This window comes from Diorhabda sublineata, chromosome 10 (genome assembly GCF_026230105.1).
Source record: "Diorhabda sublineata isolate icDioSubl1.1 chromosome 10, icDioSubl1.1, whole genome shotgun sequence".
NCBI classification, from domain to species: domain Eukaryota; kingdom Metazoa; phylum Arthropoda; class Insecta; order Coleoptera; family Chrysomelidae; genus Diorhabda; species Diorhabda sublineata.
In genome coordinates, this window is record NC_079483.1 from 6,107,060 (window position 1) to 6,123,752 (window position 16,693).

Genomic DNA, 16,693 nt, shown 5'->3' on the forward strand with positions numbered 1-16,693 from the left:
TCTGGTTCAAGCATTAGCATTGTGGAGTATGATAGCGGTTGTAGGTATCGTCCTATTTCTCGGGAGCCTTTTGGAGGCTCATCCAAAACGCGTTGTTCAATTTATAGAAGTGAGTTCATTTTACTGTATGGGTTAATTGAAAATTTGTCTTCAAAATGTCTTGGTATTCAAAAAATAGTGTAGTTAACGTGCTGCGTTATTATAGTCCAGTCAATAAAAGGTATGGCATTGAAAAAATGTCTCAAGCAATCAAGCATCTTGAAATTTGCTACCTGACTATTATGCATTATGGTTTCTGCAACATATTGGCATTATCAAGGTCCTCAAATAAATGGATTGGTGAAACGTCTCGTTCTGATGAGACCACAATTCAATACAATAAAATATTGATGACTTTTAAAGACGAACTACAATCATCGTAGAAATGAATTTCGTCGTTAAATTTTATGAAGTTTGATTTTAAAAATTATTTAATAAAACTCACCCAAATATCGTGTAGTGTCTGGAACAAAATCTATCAACAATAATACTCTCGAATCATTTACTAAAAAATTATACCCTAAGAGGATGTTAAACATTTAAACCAATTGCTCAATTACGTTCGTAGATTTACCGTTGTTATTTTATTTATTTTTTTTTAAACAATTTAAAGGAAATACAATAAAATAGTAGACTATAAAAAGATTAGATTAAACGAGAACTTTTTTTATATAATTTCTCCAATTTATTGTACCAATTACTTCTCACATCACCGAATATTGATTAACACTATATAGTAAAATACCCTAAATGTATAGAGTGACTCATATTTTCAACGTAGACCTTTGCGGGTTTGAGGAAAATGTTACATTTCATGTCTTCCTTGTTTTTGTTACCAAAAACTTTAAAACACAAAACAGATTTCTCAATCTAACCTTCATTCGTAATGGATCTTCATGCATTGCCCTCTATTAAATCGTGAATGTATGACGAACAAGTCTATTACAGATTCCTACTCCTTTTCATAACGTCAAATTTGAAGATATATGAAATCGAGTGTAATTGGAATGTAATTATGTGAGAATTATGCATTGCCCTCTATTATAAAATGAATTTATTATGAAAAAAATCTATCATTGGTATCTGTTCTATCTTTCTCGTTAGAAATTAGGAGATTTTTCGATTCAACGTACGTGAATATATAAAATCTATTACAGATTTCTACTACTTTTCTTAACGTCAAATTTGAAGAGTGTCAAATCAAATGTAATTTGGAATGTAAATCTGTGAAAATTATAGATTACTCTCCATTATAAAATAAATATGTTATTAAAAAATCTCTTACAGATTTCTGTTAAGTCTTTCTTGCAGCAAATTTGAATATTTTTCGATTTAACTGTACAATGTACGTGAATATGTAAGAATTATGCTCTGCCCTCTAGTAGAATGTGAACATAACAGATCAAATATATTACAGATTTCTATTCCTTTTACTAGCGTTAAATTTGGAGTATCAAATCAAATGTAATTTGGAATGTAAATCTGTGAGAATTATGCATTGCCATCTATTATAAAATGAATGTATTATAAACAAATCTATTATAAGTATCTAATCTATCTTTCTCGATACAAATTTGAAGATTTTTCGATTCAACCTATTCTTTATACAATGATAATATGAATGTGAGAATATGTATCGCCCTCTAGTAGGTAATGAATATATCACAAACAAATTTATTACAGATTACTTCTTCACTTCATGTTCAATACTTTTTCTTAGTTTAACAAAATTGAAGGATTGTCAATAGACCTTCAACTAAATTAGTTTTATTTATTCTGTTGTGTATGTGTATGTGTCAATTAAAATAAGTGAGGTAAATAAATACTGTAATAAGTGACCGGTAACTTATCATACATCAAGAGGTTATTCAATATTAGCTGTATCATAATAAGGTAGATTTTATTTTCACTTTTAATATAGAGTAAAATCAATATTTTTATATATTTTGGATATAATCATTTAAATTGGATATTATTTTCAATGTTATATCAATTTAAATTATAATAGTTTTATTAGATGCATCTATATATAGAGTAACACGAAAAATTCGTCCTTCGTCATTCATAATTTATAAGTTATTAAAAATATTTTTCAAATAACAGTTGCCAAGAAGTATTATGTAATTTATTATACCATTATTTTCAATAAACACTTTTTTATTACCCTTAGTTTTTTTATAAATAACACTAGATATATTGCTAAATGTTAAACCTAACCTAAAAATTAGAAGTTTGATTTTAAGTTAAGTTTTAAGTACTTAATTTTTGCTACTTTTTTTAAGACAAACTATATACACAATATTTATCGATAATCAATTTGTTTGTTATTTATGAGACAACAACAATCATAAAATATAAAATGATTAGTCTCATTCATTGTTATCTAATTATAAACATATTTGATATCAATTGAGTCATATTAAATACCTATATTTATAGTTAATCTTTTGTAAACAACTTTGTTAAAATTAATTTTAATATAACCAGACGACACGATAATGGAAATTTTTGTAAAAAATATTTGAGATTATTTAGGATAATAGTACGGCAGCTACAGGAGCCTCCCCTGTAGCTTTTTAATATTCGCCACAGTCTTAAAGCGTTTTCCTTTGTTTTTTGATGCGTAGAATCGTTTTTTTGAGGGTAGCGAGCCTAAATATAGTCGAGTAAATTGTTATAAACAATTTAATTGTTTATAAAGCTATAACTCTTAAGCAAAGAAAGATACGAAAAAAAGTTTCAAATAAAAAAGATTTGTTTAAAAAAAATCTATAGAAAAGGTCTATACAGTTTTTTACAAAAAATTAATATTTAAAAGGTTATCAAGGTTATATCAACATTAACTTTTTAAATATTGATTTTTTACAAAAAACTGTAGAGACCTTTTTTGTAGATCTTATTAGAACAAATCGTTTTTATTTCAAATTCTTTTTTGTACCTTTCTTTGTTTAAGAGTTTTAGCTTTGTAAACAATTAAATTGTTTATGACAATCCACTCGACCAGATTTGGGGTCGCCACCCTCGAAAAATCGATTATATGCATCAAAAAACTATTAAGTAGTATTAAAGGCCATGCCTTGTGTCTACTGTACTTTAATTAATAAACAATCTTTTGATTAAATTTTGCAACATACGATAATAAATACATCAGAAGATTGTTCAATTCAATTTCAAAGCTTGATATGGCTATTAATTGTTTTTTGTTTATTGAACACTTCTTTGTTGAATGTTTCTTCTATTTGAATTAACTAATTTCAAAAAGAATATTTCTTGTGCTACAATTTAAGCAAAATTCTTCTCAAATATCTTGTAATGTTAAGAATCCATTAATTAAACCGTATATTACCAGATGAGGATGTATTGAGGGCAATAATTCTAAAACGAATGTTAAAAAACTATAATAAGACTTTATTTATCTTGTATATTTGTTCTAATATTCGTACTTCGATCGTAAACAAAACATTTTGAACTTCACTTATGTATACAAGTAAAAAAAGTATATAGATGCTTTCCCCTTGCCTTTTAGGCCCATAGTATGGAAGTGATTCCCTTCGACTCTTTCCTATTTATTGCTTTAGTTTTCCAATCGTGAATTCCTCTCTTTCTTAGGTGTTCCATCACCAGTTAATGGTGGAATTTTTGACTTATAAAAGCTTTGGCTGTACGCTTTTGTATTATTTGTTGCAGGAAAATGTGGTATTTTGAAAAACGTCGAGGTTCAAATTCATTAAATTTTAGATTAGAAAATTCGACAACTCAAATAGTTTAGTTAATGAAGTTGTTTCAATGTATGATTAACCTCATGTATTGTGACTCAGATCCACTTAACTTGATTTACACGGGAAGTTTCACTTATTTTCAATTAAATAAAAATAAAACTATCACATATCAGTTGAAAAACTTTAAATTTTCATACAATCGAACTTCATACGCCATTACAACCCTTGACAGGACGTTAAAATGGTCGATTCCCGCAATATTTATTTCAATCTACAATGTCATATTCGCAGGGTTGCCAAAGTATTACAAGTTTTATCTTGAAACTTTAATTTAGCGACTTTAACCTAGAAAACTATATGTTATTGACAGTTGATTGACTTTTGATGTCACTTATTCATATTATAATATATTTCTTTTTATATTATATTCAATTTCTTTTGTATTTTTATTATAGATAACAGAAAACAATATGGCTGAAAAGCAAAAAACCTTTTCGTAAGTAAAACGAATTTTTAAACAAGTACACTAGGAATTAACTCACTATAAAATAATTTCAAAAACTCTCATTTAATATCTCATAACTATATTAAATATCGTAAGGCACTCGTATATATTATCCATTCTGATGTAGAGTTGATACAAAACCGAAATTTGAGGTTATAAACAGTCAGATTACGTGCAGAAACTTGCAATTTTATCTTCAACGTCTTCTGATGGTTAAAATTTCATCGGTACAACTCTCTAAGTGCGCACAGAATTAGTTGTAATAAATAATTGCTATGGAAATGTTCAATGGATGTCCTGGAAGAAGATTTGTATAAACGCAGGTCCGTAATAACTCGAGTGTCTCAAAATTACTTGGAAAATGTTATAATCAATACTATGGACCAGACAATTCATTTGAACTCTCTATTAAATATGTTTGGGACATCCTTTATAGACGCTTAAGGTATTTCAGAGGACATATTTTCTTAGAATACAATTATTTCAACTTTGGATTCCTTTCTATCGGAATGGTTTTAATATTTCAATAAAATTTGCGACCCTGGGAATCGAAATATGACGACACCCAAGAGTTTCGAGCTAAATAGGGCCTGTTAGAGGTATTTTTATTCAAAATATCGCACAACAATGGAGGAACTAATGCAGTACGACCAGTAAGTGTTGGATTGGCGCGCCGATTATCGATTTAATTGCAGATTATTCCAAGCAACATCAAAGGACATCAGCAATCAGTTTTAGTGAAATAACCTGAATATTTACTAGATAAATTCCGCCCAGGCCTCAAGACAGATCAATATTTGAGGTTGCTCAGCTCTTTTATTAATTTGAGCTTTTAGGATTAGAAAAAATGGATTTGGGGTACAAATTTTCATATTTCCATACCTTGTATACATAACACAAACCAGTGAAACTATAGGGTGTCCTAAAATTAACTGAAGATTCGAACTTTAAAATAGAAAACAGCTTTCATCAGTCTGTTGATCTAATGATGTTAAATCGCGCGATCTAGTGGGTCAATTCTTATCATAGGAACAAGGGAGTACACGACCTGGATATGTCTAATGCGGTATTTGTGTTTCATGGACTGTTGTCTTGTTGAAACCACATCGATATCGCCCAAACATCCCGTATCGGGCTCTAGACTCAATTTCAATTACACCTCCAGTCCAAAATATACACCAAACAGTGAAACGTTGTGGTTGCGTTTATTTTTCGACAACCACGGATGGTGAAAATTAGGTAAAAATGTGTTTTCGTCGCTTAGGATGCTCGCTCAATAATCCATTCAACAAAATGTCTTCGGTGTGCATGGTGTGCTTTAGTTTGATTTTGATATTTGAACGACTTGTTTTTTGGACGACCAGTGTGTTTGGCATCCCCGACGGATCCTACCTCCCGGAATTTTTTGATGAATCATGGCACATTTGGGACGCTCTTTCGCTAAAGTTAAAGCCAGTGAAAACCAAAGCTCAGTTTTCGAATTACCTCGAGTTTTTTATCCACTTGCTCCAGGTAGCGTCAATGAAGGCACTGAAACACTCCGGCCAGTTGAACAGATTTTCCTTGCCCTCCTGGATTGGTAACCGAGGTACTGAAGCAAAAGAACAGTTAAACGAAATTTCCTTCATTCAAAATCTGTTTCGACTCTTGTCTTCGCTATAAAATGACCATATTTTGTAGTAAATTTCTCAATTGCAGCTGCCGATTTATTATTTTTTAGGGTTATTAACACTTTACTGCATAAATGGCGACAAATTTGAATCTTGCTTCAATTTAAGGCTCTTAAGATGACTAATTAGGGTTCCATAAGAACCTATAATTTGTTTTTTCTCTAATGTAAGTACTGACTGCTACTAAACTGATTTGTTTGTAGTAGCGAGACGTACTGCATTCGTAACAAGAAGTTTCACGGTACGAGCTGAAGTTAGGGGATGTTTATGTAATAACTGTTCCTCGTATATATTGGTGGAGTGGAAACTGAAGAAAATTTTATGTTGTATTTTATACTAAAAGTCGTACTCCGAAAATAGTCCTGGTTCAGAACTACTGCGACCAGAATAAAGATGTAGTTACATGTTTTATAGATTACAATAAAGCTTTTGACATATTGCAACACTATAAACTCTCATGTTTAACACGTTTATTCGGAAAATATCTTTCAGGAAGCCCTCGAGGGTCAACAATTAAGTATCGATGTAAATGTCATATTGGTCAAAAATATACGATCAGCCGATGATACAGTCCTGATGGCAGACAACATTAATGACGTCCAAAGACGTAGTTTGAATACACAATCGGCTTATGGGAATCAGTATCGAGAAAAAAAAGACGAAATTCCTAGTGACCACTAGCAAATTAGTTGAAATTATCATACAATAGTGAAGGGATTGAACGGTTAACAAAGTTTGATTATCTGGGAACTTGGTTATGTAAATACTGGTCATCAGAGATCAAGTGCCAGATGGAAAAAGCGATGGATGCACAAAATGCCACGTATGGACACTGAGAGTTAACACCACGAACAGATTGAAGACATTTGAGACGTGGGATCTACCGAAGAGAGTTCCACGGCAAGAGAAACGAACAAAGAAATTCTGAGGATAATAAGATTTGCTAGGCACGATAAAACGTAGGAAAACGGCATACCTAAGAGCGAGAAATACCATTTGCTTCAACTCTTGAAAGAAGGGAAGAAGAGGATTGGACGGGAAGAGGATGTCGTGGCTGAATAATGTTAAACATTAAACAGGGATAACAACCACCAGGTACAGGATAAAATGGTCAGAAATGATTCCAAACATCCATTAATGGATAGCTGAAGAAGAAGAAGATAAAATTGATAGTTTTCGAGTCGCGAGATTATGAAAACTAATTTCATAGTGGATTTTGTATCAATTCTGCGTTGTTAGTTAAATTAATAGATACCCCGAATTGATCTGAAATGTATTTCAGGTTAATACCGAAAATCGTTAACGGTGGTATTGCTGGTATAATCGGTGTCACATGTGTTTTTCCACTAGATCTGGTAAAAACTCGTTTACAAAATCAACAAATAGGTCCGAATGGCGAAAGGATGTATAATAGCATGTGAGTAATACGAAAATATCGATTTTTTTTTATCATTTATTTGTTATATAAGCATCTGATATTAGATAACCTTCAATTTACCAGCAAAACTTTAAAAGAATTTGAAAATACATTTTGTGATGTCTCAAGAAAAATAGAAAATTTGACAACAGTGTAAATATAACTAACATCGTTGAATTTCATATAAACAATTGCTAGTTACTTTTTTCCCCACTTTATTATGTTCGTTCATATTTATTAATATTTATAGATTTTGAATTTTCTAGTTTTTCCATATTTCGTACAATATAACCACATTTGATTGTAAATTTGTCCAAAAATGACATTTTTTCAGTCCATTTCAGTTATAGTTTGTACTCACTTCGAGACATATAGTCAATATGAGGAATGATACTGATATTTTGAGATAAACAAATTGGATATGGCTTTACTGTTTTTCAAAATATTCTCCATTAAGATCAAGACACTTTTGCGTGCATTTACACCAATTGTCTAAGCATTTTTTCCATTCTGATTGAGGAACCTCCAAGAGAAATCCTAGGACCAAACCATCTCATCCACCGACTTCAGAAATTTTAAACAATGCGATTAAAGATTTTGAAGGAACGCGGAAACTCATCTCTATGAGTAATTGAAAAACACATTGTTGCCAATTATAAAGTTGATGCAAAAAAAGTAGAGTCATTCATCGAAAAATATGTGAAAGCATCTGTAGTATCGGGATCTTTGGTAAAAAACTAAAGGAGCTTCCGGATCATTCAAGTTGGTATCGGCTACTTCCGCCAAAACGAATACCAACTAAATAAAAAAAAATGGTAACAGCAGCTAGCAGTTCTTTTACCAAAGCAAGAAAAGTCGCCGCTCCTAAAAAAAAAGAAATAAAAAGAGGACAAAATTTAAAAAAAAAAAGGAGGAGGCTCAAAAGCTAGGACAAAACTTCTATAACAAACCAAAAAATTAGCCAGAAAAATGTGATTTGAACACAACAATAACCTCTTTTTTAGATGTAGAAAAACGTTAACCTCATAATTTTTTTTCGATCATTAAGTGCCAATGAAAGTCTGTATGGCAGTCTATCCATCAATTCGATATTTTGACTGTTTAAAAAAGTTTTTGTTTGAACTGATTGTGTGCGAGCTCGAATAGTCGTGGTGGAGAATGATTCGTCTTCTGCTATTGGATCTCTACTAATATTAAACCATTCCTGTACGTCCCTACTAATATTAAACCATTCCTGGACGTTTCTACTAATACTAAATCTTTCCTGGACGTCTCTACTAATAATAAACCATTCCTGAACATCTCTGCTAACCATGAACCATTTTTGGATGTTACTTGAACCACCTTTGGACATTTCTACTAACTATGAACCAAATTTGTATGTCTCTAGTAACCTGGAACCATTTATTAACGCTTCTGTTAATCTGGAACCATTTATTAACGCCTCTGTTGATCTTGAACCATTTTTAGACGCTTCTGCTCGCCTTGAAACATCTTTCTGGACGTGTTAACTAATCTTGAACCAACTCTGGGAGTGCCTATTGACCTCGAATCATCTGTGATCGTTTCTACTGATTATGAGTCATTTTTGGACGTCTCTAGTAACCTGGAACCATTTATTAACGCCTCTCTTAATCTTGAACCATTTTTAGACGTTTCTATTAGTCTTGAATTAACTCTGACCATTGCTACTAATCTTGGACCATTTCTGCTCGCCTTGAAACATCTCTCTGGACGTGTTAACTAATCTTGAACCAACTCTGGGAGTTTCTACGGACCTCGAACCATCTGTGAGTCATTTTTGGACGTCTCTAGTAACCTGAAACCATTTATTAACGCCTCTCTTAATTTTGAACCATTTTTAGACGTTTCTATTAGTCTTGAATTAACTCTGAGCGTTGCTACTAATCTTGGACCATTTCTTTTCGCCCTGAAACATCTCTCTGGACGTGTTAACTAATCTTGAACCAACTCTGGGAGTTTCTACGGACCTCGAACCATCTGTGAGTCATTTTTGGACGTCTCTAGTAACCTGAAACCATTTATTAACGCCTCTCTTAATCTTGAACCATTTTTAGACGTTTCTATTATCTTGAATTAACTCTGAGCGTTGCTACTAATCTTGGACCATTTCTTTTCGCCCTGAAACATCTCTCTGGACGTGTTAACTAATCTTGAACCAACTCTGGGAGTTTCTACGGACCTCGAACCATCTGTGAGTCATTTTTGGACGTCTCTAGTAACCTGGAACCATTCATTAACGCCTCTGTTAATCTTGAACCATTTTTAGACGTTTCTATTATCCTTGAATTAACTCTGAGCGTTGCTACTAATCTTGGACCATTTCTGCTCGCCCTGAAACATCTCTCTGGACGTGTTAACTAATCTTGAACCAACTCTGGGAGTTTCTACGGACCTCGAACCATCTGTGAGTCATTTTTGGACGTCTCTAGTAACCTGGAACCATTCATTAACGCCTCTGTTAATCTTGAACCATTTTTAGACGTTTCTATTATCCTTGAATTAACTCTGAGCGTTGCTACTAATCTTGGACCATTTCTGCTCGCCCTGAAACATCTCTCTGGACGTGTTAACTAATCTTGAACCAACTCTGGGAGTTTCTACGGACCTCGAACCATCTGTGAGTCATTTTTGGACGTCTCTAGTAACCTGGAACCATTCATTAACGCCTCTGTTAATCTTGAACCATTTTTAGACGTTTCTATTATCCTTGAATTAACTCTGAGCGTTGCTACTAATCTTGGACCATTTCTTCTCGCCCTGAAACATCTCTCTGGACGTGTTAACTAATCTTGAAACAACTCTGGGAGTTTCTAGACCTCGAACCATCTGTGAGTCATTTTTGGACGTCTCTAGTAACCTGGAACCATTTATTAACGCCTCTCTTAATCATGAACCATTTTTAGACGTTTCTATTAGTCTTGAATAATCTCTTGGTGCCACTACTAACCTTGAACCAATGATAGACGTCTCTACTAATGTTAAACCATCTCTGATCACCTTAAAAGATCTCTTGGACGTGTTAACTAAAGTTTAACCAACTCTAGTCGTCTCCATTAACCTTAAACCATCTCTGGACGAAAATCTTTTGTTTTGAGAAGGGAATTGTTTTGAATTGTATATGGGTTGGGTTATAACATTTGGTTTTTTCCTCAGGATTGACGCGTTTAAGAAAACATATAGGAATGAAGGATTTTTAGGCATGTATAGAGGATCGGCGGTCAATATATTGTTAATAACACCGGAAAAAGCAATAAAATTGGCGGCCAACGATTTTTTTAGATTTAATTTACAAACAAAAGAGAAGTAAGTTGAAGTTTGTAGTTGATTCATTTTCATAAACAAGTAATAATCACTTTTCCTAGGACGCTTCCATTATTTAGGCAAATGTTAGCTGGAGGTTTAGCTGGACTTTGCCAAATAGTGATAACCACTCCCATGGAATTGTTGAAAATTCAAATGCAAGACGCGGGTAGAGTTGCCGCTCAAGCTCTTTTAGGTACCTACATATTTTTATATTTTTTCTTACATAAAATTTGCTTACGTAAAAAAAAACAATCTGAATATAAATTTGGGGTTATTATGGAAATGGGGGGTCCAACCTATCTTTGGTCATGAAAAAATTAATATTTTTTAGGTTAGTTTAGGTTAGGAGTCCCTTTCTTCATGCTGTTTTTGTAATGTTGCGGGAATAGAAGTAATAAGTTGATTTTTAAACTAATTTTTGTCATAAGAGCGTCAAAAAAATGGAAAAAATTATTAAAAATTTTAATTTTTCGATATTCAAACAATTTAGAGAAAATAAGTAAAATTTGAATCTTTTAGAAATTCTAATAATCTGTAAAAATTGTTTAAATTCGTATTTTCAATTGTTTTTTGTTTCAAATTTTGTGTATTTATGTTGAAAAAACGAGAAATGTTTCGAAAAAAAATTTTCAAGTACAGTTTTTGAAGACAAATCGTGGAATTTCTGTATTTGGATTTTTTGTTACACAAAAAATTTTGGTTTTCAAACTTGAGTCTCAATTTTATCTAAAATGCACCTAAAAAAATAAAGAAAATGAAAAAAAAATATTGAGAATATTAATTTTTATGACAAAGAAATACGTTGGGCTCCACTGCCAAACATTTACCAAAGGACCTCGCTCGATCCTTATGAAAATTGGTTTACGGTCAAACCAAACACGAAACCCCAAACCTCCTCCTCTAAACCCTAAAAATTACCCCTGAAAAGTCCAATTTTTCTAAAACTTGCCACAATTATGTGGCTTTGGAGCTTCGAGCCTTTTAAGACTTTTCAATAGCTTTCTTTGAGTTATATTTATGCCAAGTTTTCAAAAAATTGGCCTTAACCAATCCCCCTCCTTCCAGAGTACCATTGGGTTTGGGTGGGGTATGGGGTTTCGAGCCTATTGAGATATTTAATCAGATTCCTTCAACTCGTTATCATTGTGTCAAGTCAAGAAAGTTTTTGCTACCGCGACCATACGACTTTAGAAATTTTTTTGCTCGCGAATATATTTAAGGTCGTAATAGAAACACAAAGGTCGGCATAACTCAGGCAAAAAAAATGCAGTGTTCAAATTGATGCCCATCTTGATCAATGCATTCACGGTGACGGTTCTGAACGGAATGGCAGGTCCGGCGAAGCATGTCAAGCTTCCCAATTCGTCTTCAATTACACTCGAAGATCGGAAAGGATGCGCGGTTCTCTTGCAAACTCGCGGTCCATCAGAAGGTCCCGCAGGGTGACGATTCCTCATCCGCCTATCCATTAAGAGTCCCGCGACTAAGCTCCCTCCTTCATTTCATGAAGGATATTCGCGAACGTTGGATCCTTATCAATTTACCCACCCTTCGAGCATTTCCAGATAAATTTTGTCCGTCACATGACCCTCAACAAAGTACGGACCCTTGAGACCCGTATGGATATCTGCCCACAAACACACCCCAGGCAGGTTTAATTCTTTTTCAACGAAGACTTGAGGATCCTGGTGGTTTCCGTTTAGCTTGTAAGTACCACAAAATGGAATGCTGGAAACAGCTGAGTGCATCAGAGGTACCACTAGCAAAATTCCAATCTGCGATCGAAATCATTCTAGTGAAGCGTCGGTAACAGAGCCCGTTTTCAAGAATTTCCGGTACGCCTTCCAAAACATTTACTTGAAGCGTGAATTTGTATTCATTTTGAAAGTGCGTCTACTCGACAAACACGCGTTATCACAACGAACATGCTTCGTTTCAATTATTTTCGACAGCGTTGCCGGATTTATGAGCGTCGCCTGATTGATACCGACCTCTGTATGTTTAATCGAGTATGTACAAGATAATAGAATCATACAGTATATATTCTATTCGTTTTACAGCAGGTAAAACCGTTAAAAAAACATCAGCTACCGAATTGACGTTAGGTTTATTAAAACAACACGGCATCATTGGATTGTACAAAGGTACCGGTGCTACTATGTTAAGAGACGTTTCCTTTTCTGTCATATATTTCCCATTATTCGCCACTTTGAACGATTTAGGACCTCGAAAGAGAGACGGCTCCAGTAAGTTTCTCAATCGAAAATTGTTATTGGTGTGAATTTATTTTGTTTTTTTGTCGAAATTTGCGCAGACGAAGCGGTATTTTGGTGTTCGTTTTTGGCGGGATGCGCTGCCGGAAGTTTCGCAGCTCTTGCTGTGAATCCTTTCGATGTTGTCAAAACTAGGTTACAAGCTTTGACCAAGGCGGAAGGAGAAAGATCGTATACTGGTATTGGGAACGCTTTTGTGTAAGTATTTCATTTCAACCCTAATTTTTTTCATCTTATACTCAAAATAACGAACGAATAATTTCATATTTGACTTTATTATTAATTCTTTCCATTCCTTCATCACGCGTTTAATGTTTACGTGTTGCGTTTTCAATTTTTTCGTTACTATACTAACGAATATCGTTTATTTTAGAAATATTTTGAAATACGAAGGGGTTACAGCTTTTTTTAAGGGTGGTGCTTGCCGAATGATTGTCATAGCACCTTTATTTGGTATAGCGCAGACCGTTTATTACCTTGGAGTTGCCGAATATCTTTTGGGTTATCCAAGAGGATAAATGGAGTACCAGTCTTACTAGCGATGATTTTTTTTAGCGATAAGAACAAATTTTATTTATTTTTATTTAAAAATTTTTGTAATTCGTATAACATCTTTATTTCGATCCCGAATATGTTTTTCCACCCCCAATATTTGCGAAAAATATTAAATATTTCGATTGATACGTAAACATAATTTCGAAATTTTTTTTTTTTTGATCAATTTTTATATTTTGATTTTATTGTTTCGTTTGATTTATTTCATTCGAATTGTTTTTTACGAATGAAAATTTCATTGAGACTAAAAACTTTTTACTATTTTATGTGTAACTGTCTACTAAATTTTCGAAATTTTGGTTTAAAATTGATTAAAACGTTGAATTATTATTCCATTTATCGTATTAATTTTATTATATTACTATTATTATATTTTCGGGTTTGAATATGGTCCGTTCATGTAAAACCTCCTCCAAATATCTTTTGAATGCATTTCAGTTAGTTTTCAATGGCAAAATTATAGTCGGCTCATTCAAAACCTTCCTGAATCACTTGAATGCATTTTGAAATCCATTCGTTGAGCTTGTCGAGAAGAAAAGTGGAAAATTATCATGAAAAGGGGTGTTTCCTCACGCCTATTTTCTTATTATCATAAACGAATCAGTTTGGGTATGATTTATGGGCAAAAATTATAGTCTGTTCATGCAAAACCCCCCTCGAAGTAGTAAACTGCATTTTTGATCGATTTTGTTCAGTTCAGTCGAAAAGGAAAATGATCTCGGAAAGAAATATTTTCACCATATCTGTTTTCTTGTCATTTAATTTTCTATGAACAATATATAAAGTATTTAATGGCAAAAGTTATAGTCTGTTCATTCTAAATCTTCCTGAATCGCTTAAATGTATTTCTTAACAACTTTGTTGAGTTTGTGGGGAAGAAAAGTGGAAAATATTCTTAAAAAGGGGTACTTTCCTGATACCTATTATCTTTTTATCATTAATGAATGAAAAATGGTATATTTAATGGTAAAAATTATAGTCTTTCCACACAAACTTCATGGAAATGCTTATTGATTGGTTTTGCTGGCAAATAATTTTGTTTAAAATAGTTTTGAACAGATTTTTCAATCTAAACTTCTCTTTTACACTCGTTGGATGTATTTTTTTTAAATTATAATTTTTTCGAAAAAGCAACAAGTGTATTGCTCATTCCAAATTTCGATTATTTTCACACTCGGAAAAAAATTTAAAATGATCTTAAAAAAGGTAATTTCATAACATTTTTTTCCATTTCTTTGATATGTATGACAAAAAATTATAGTCCGTTCATACAAACTTCATGGAAACGCTTATTGATTGGTTTTTTTGGCAGATAATTTTGTTTAAAATGGTTTTGAACAGATTTTCCAATCTAAATTTTCAATAATGAACTTATTTTAGCACTTTTTAGTTTAATACCGATGTAAAAATCATTATAGTAATCGGTTAATTTTTTATAAAACTTCATTTGATAGTAAGTTTCTTAGTTCTTCTTACTTTATCTCAAAAACTGCGTTAGTAAAACAATTTTTTCCAAAATTATGATTTTTATTAGCAAATTTGATAAGTTTTGAAATCATAATTCTCTTTTGAACTGCCAAGATCATTATTTTATCATTTTTAACAATTTAAAATACTCAAATATGGAAACTACGTCGTATAATTTTTTATTTTAAAGTTAGTAAGTAAAGTTACAAAATAATCGGATTAATACTCTTCGAATCTCATTTTTACTATATATATATATATTTTTTTTTCAAACGATAAAACAGCCTTTTAGTATCAATTTCGAAAATTCGAACAGTCGCAACCCCTTTTTATTTTACTACACATATTTTTTTTAATGTTATTCATAATGAAAAAAATCAGACAAGAATCTCAGTAAGGTTTAAGTCAAAATTTTCACTTGAAGCGATTTCAAAACTAATCAAATGCTTTCCATTGAGAGATTTCGATGTTTTAATCAATTGACTACGTGAAAAACTTTTTTGAAAACACTGACAATAAACTGCATGCCTAATAAAAAGAGTTAGAAATATTATTAGAAGATGAAAAGGCATTTTGGAAAGTTAAACTGAAAGTACAGGTCCAACTGAAAAATGATTTCGTAATATAAACGGATATAACTGGCGCGGTCAAAAGGATATTTACAAGTATAACTTCAAAAGTATTCAAGTTCAATTTGGTACAATTGTTTCGGTGGGGTTTACCATATTTTTCGACAGGTGGCGCTCTGGGTAAAAATCCGTTCCTGCAGCACTGCAATATTTTCCCAGGTCTAGTGAAATGTAGTTTTTGCTACACTGCAGTCTCGATATGTTTCTTTAATGCAGGAATAAACGCAGCAGAACCGATATATTAAATTAAACGTCTCCAGTGCTAGAATAAAATCATTTGACAACATCCCATGACCGATACAATCCCATATAGCAAATAATTTGGTGAAGTATAGATTGCAAACTCGATATGAATTTCTATTGATCTACTATTGATCAAGTGGCTCTAATGCTGGGCAAAAATACATTGGGCAACTCTACAGGTAATCGAGATTACGCGGGTTTATTTAAATATAGATTTGGTGACATTGCACACTAACCGAAACAGATATTGATCGCACTATCAAGTTTTATTGAGAAAATTCTATTGACCGCGCCATATTATAAATAATTAAACATTATTGTAGGTAAAAATTTTATTTTCACATGTAGAAAATGAAACGAATATTACGAACAGTTTGAAAACTTTCTTCCCTATCCTATTATTCCAATATTGTCAAATAAATGTGTTGTCAATTACTTAAATCGTGAGTATGCCGTTATAGATGTTCAATAAACGGAAATAGTTGATGTTCATCAGTGTTTCAATTAAATTTTTACCTTCCCTATAAACATAGCACTCTCCCATGACAGTTGACACAACAATAAAAAATTTATATCATTCAATAGCACTTTCACAATAATTTTATAATCATATAAGCAAAGGCCAAATTACAATGAAAAGAAGAACTTGACCTATCTGGCTTTGCTACAATAAATTTTAGTCCTGTATATTCATAGAGGCAATGGCCAAATCACAAGAAAAAGAAGAACCTAGTTAACTGAACAATCTATCCAGTTTTGTTACAATAACTCTTGAGAGTTAATATTTTTTCTAATCATACTCGTCAAAATGTTTTTGTTTTCAAAGCTCAAATCTAGAAATTATTTTTA

General features: G+C 32.4%; 2 protein-coding genes across 2 annotated transcripts in view; one reads left to right on the forward strand and one right to left on the reverse strand.

Moving 5' to 3' along the window:
- LOC130449992 (sodium-coupled monocarboxylate transporter 1-like) overlaps nucleotides 1-614 on the reverse strand; it is a 29,096-nt gene extending 28,482 nt beyond the window's left edge. The window contains exon 1 of the mRNA XM_056788151.1: nucleotides 485-614. The gene's annotated coding sequence lies outside the window, so the exon portion shown is untranslated. The remainder of the gene's footprint in view (nucleotides 1-484) is intronic.
- A 1,143-nt stretch (nucleotides 615-1,757) lies between these two features.
- LOC130449994 (mitochondrial glutamate carrier 1-like) lies at nucleotides 1,758-16,336 on the forward strand. Its single transcript, XM_056788155.1, has 8 exons — nucleotides 1,758-1,932; nucleotides 4,214-4,254; nucleotides 7,216-7,350; nucleotides 10,528-10,677; nucleotides 10,737-10,870; nucleotides 12,738-12,923; nucleotides 12,992-13,148; nucleotides 13,324-16,336. Exons 2-8 carry the CDS (start codon nucleotides 4,229-4,231, stop codon nucleotides 13,466-13,468), a joined length of 933 nt encoding a protein of 310 aa, XP_056644133.1. The 5' UTR covers nucleotides 1,758-1,932; nucleotides 4,214-4,228; the 3' UTR covers nucleotides 13,469-16,336.
- The last annotated feature ends 357 nt before the right edge of the window (nucleotides 16,337-16,693 follow it).

Coding starts and splice junctions, on each gene's coding strand:
- LOC130449994 (XM_056788155.1), top strand. CDS start 4,229: ATGGCTGAAAAGCAAAAAACCTTTTC. Junction 7,351..10,527: donor GAAAGGATGTATAATAGCAT/GTGAGTAATACG, acceptor TTTTTTCCTCAG/GATTGACGCGTTTAAGAAAA. Junction 12,924..12,991: donor TCGAAAGAGAGACGGCTCCA/GTAAGTTTCTCA, acceptor AAATTTGCGCAG/ACGAAGCGGTATTTTGGTGT.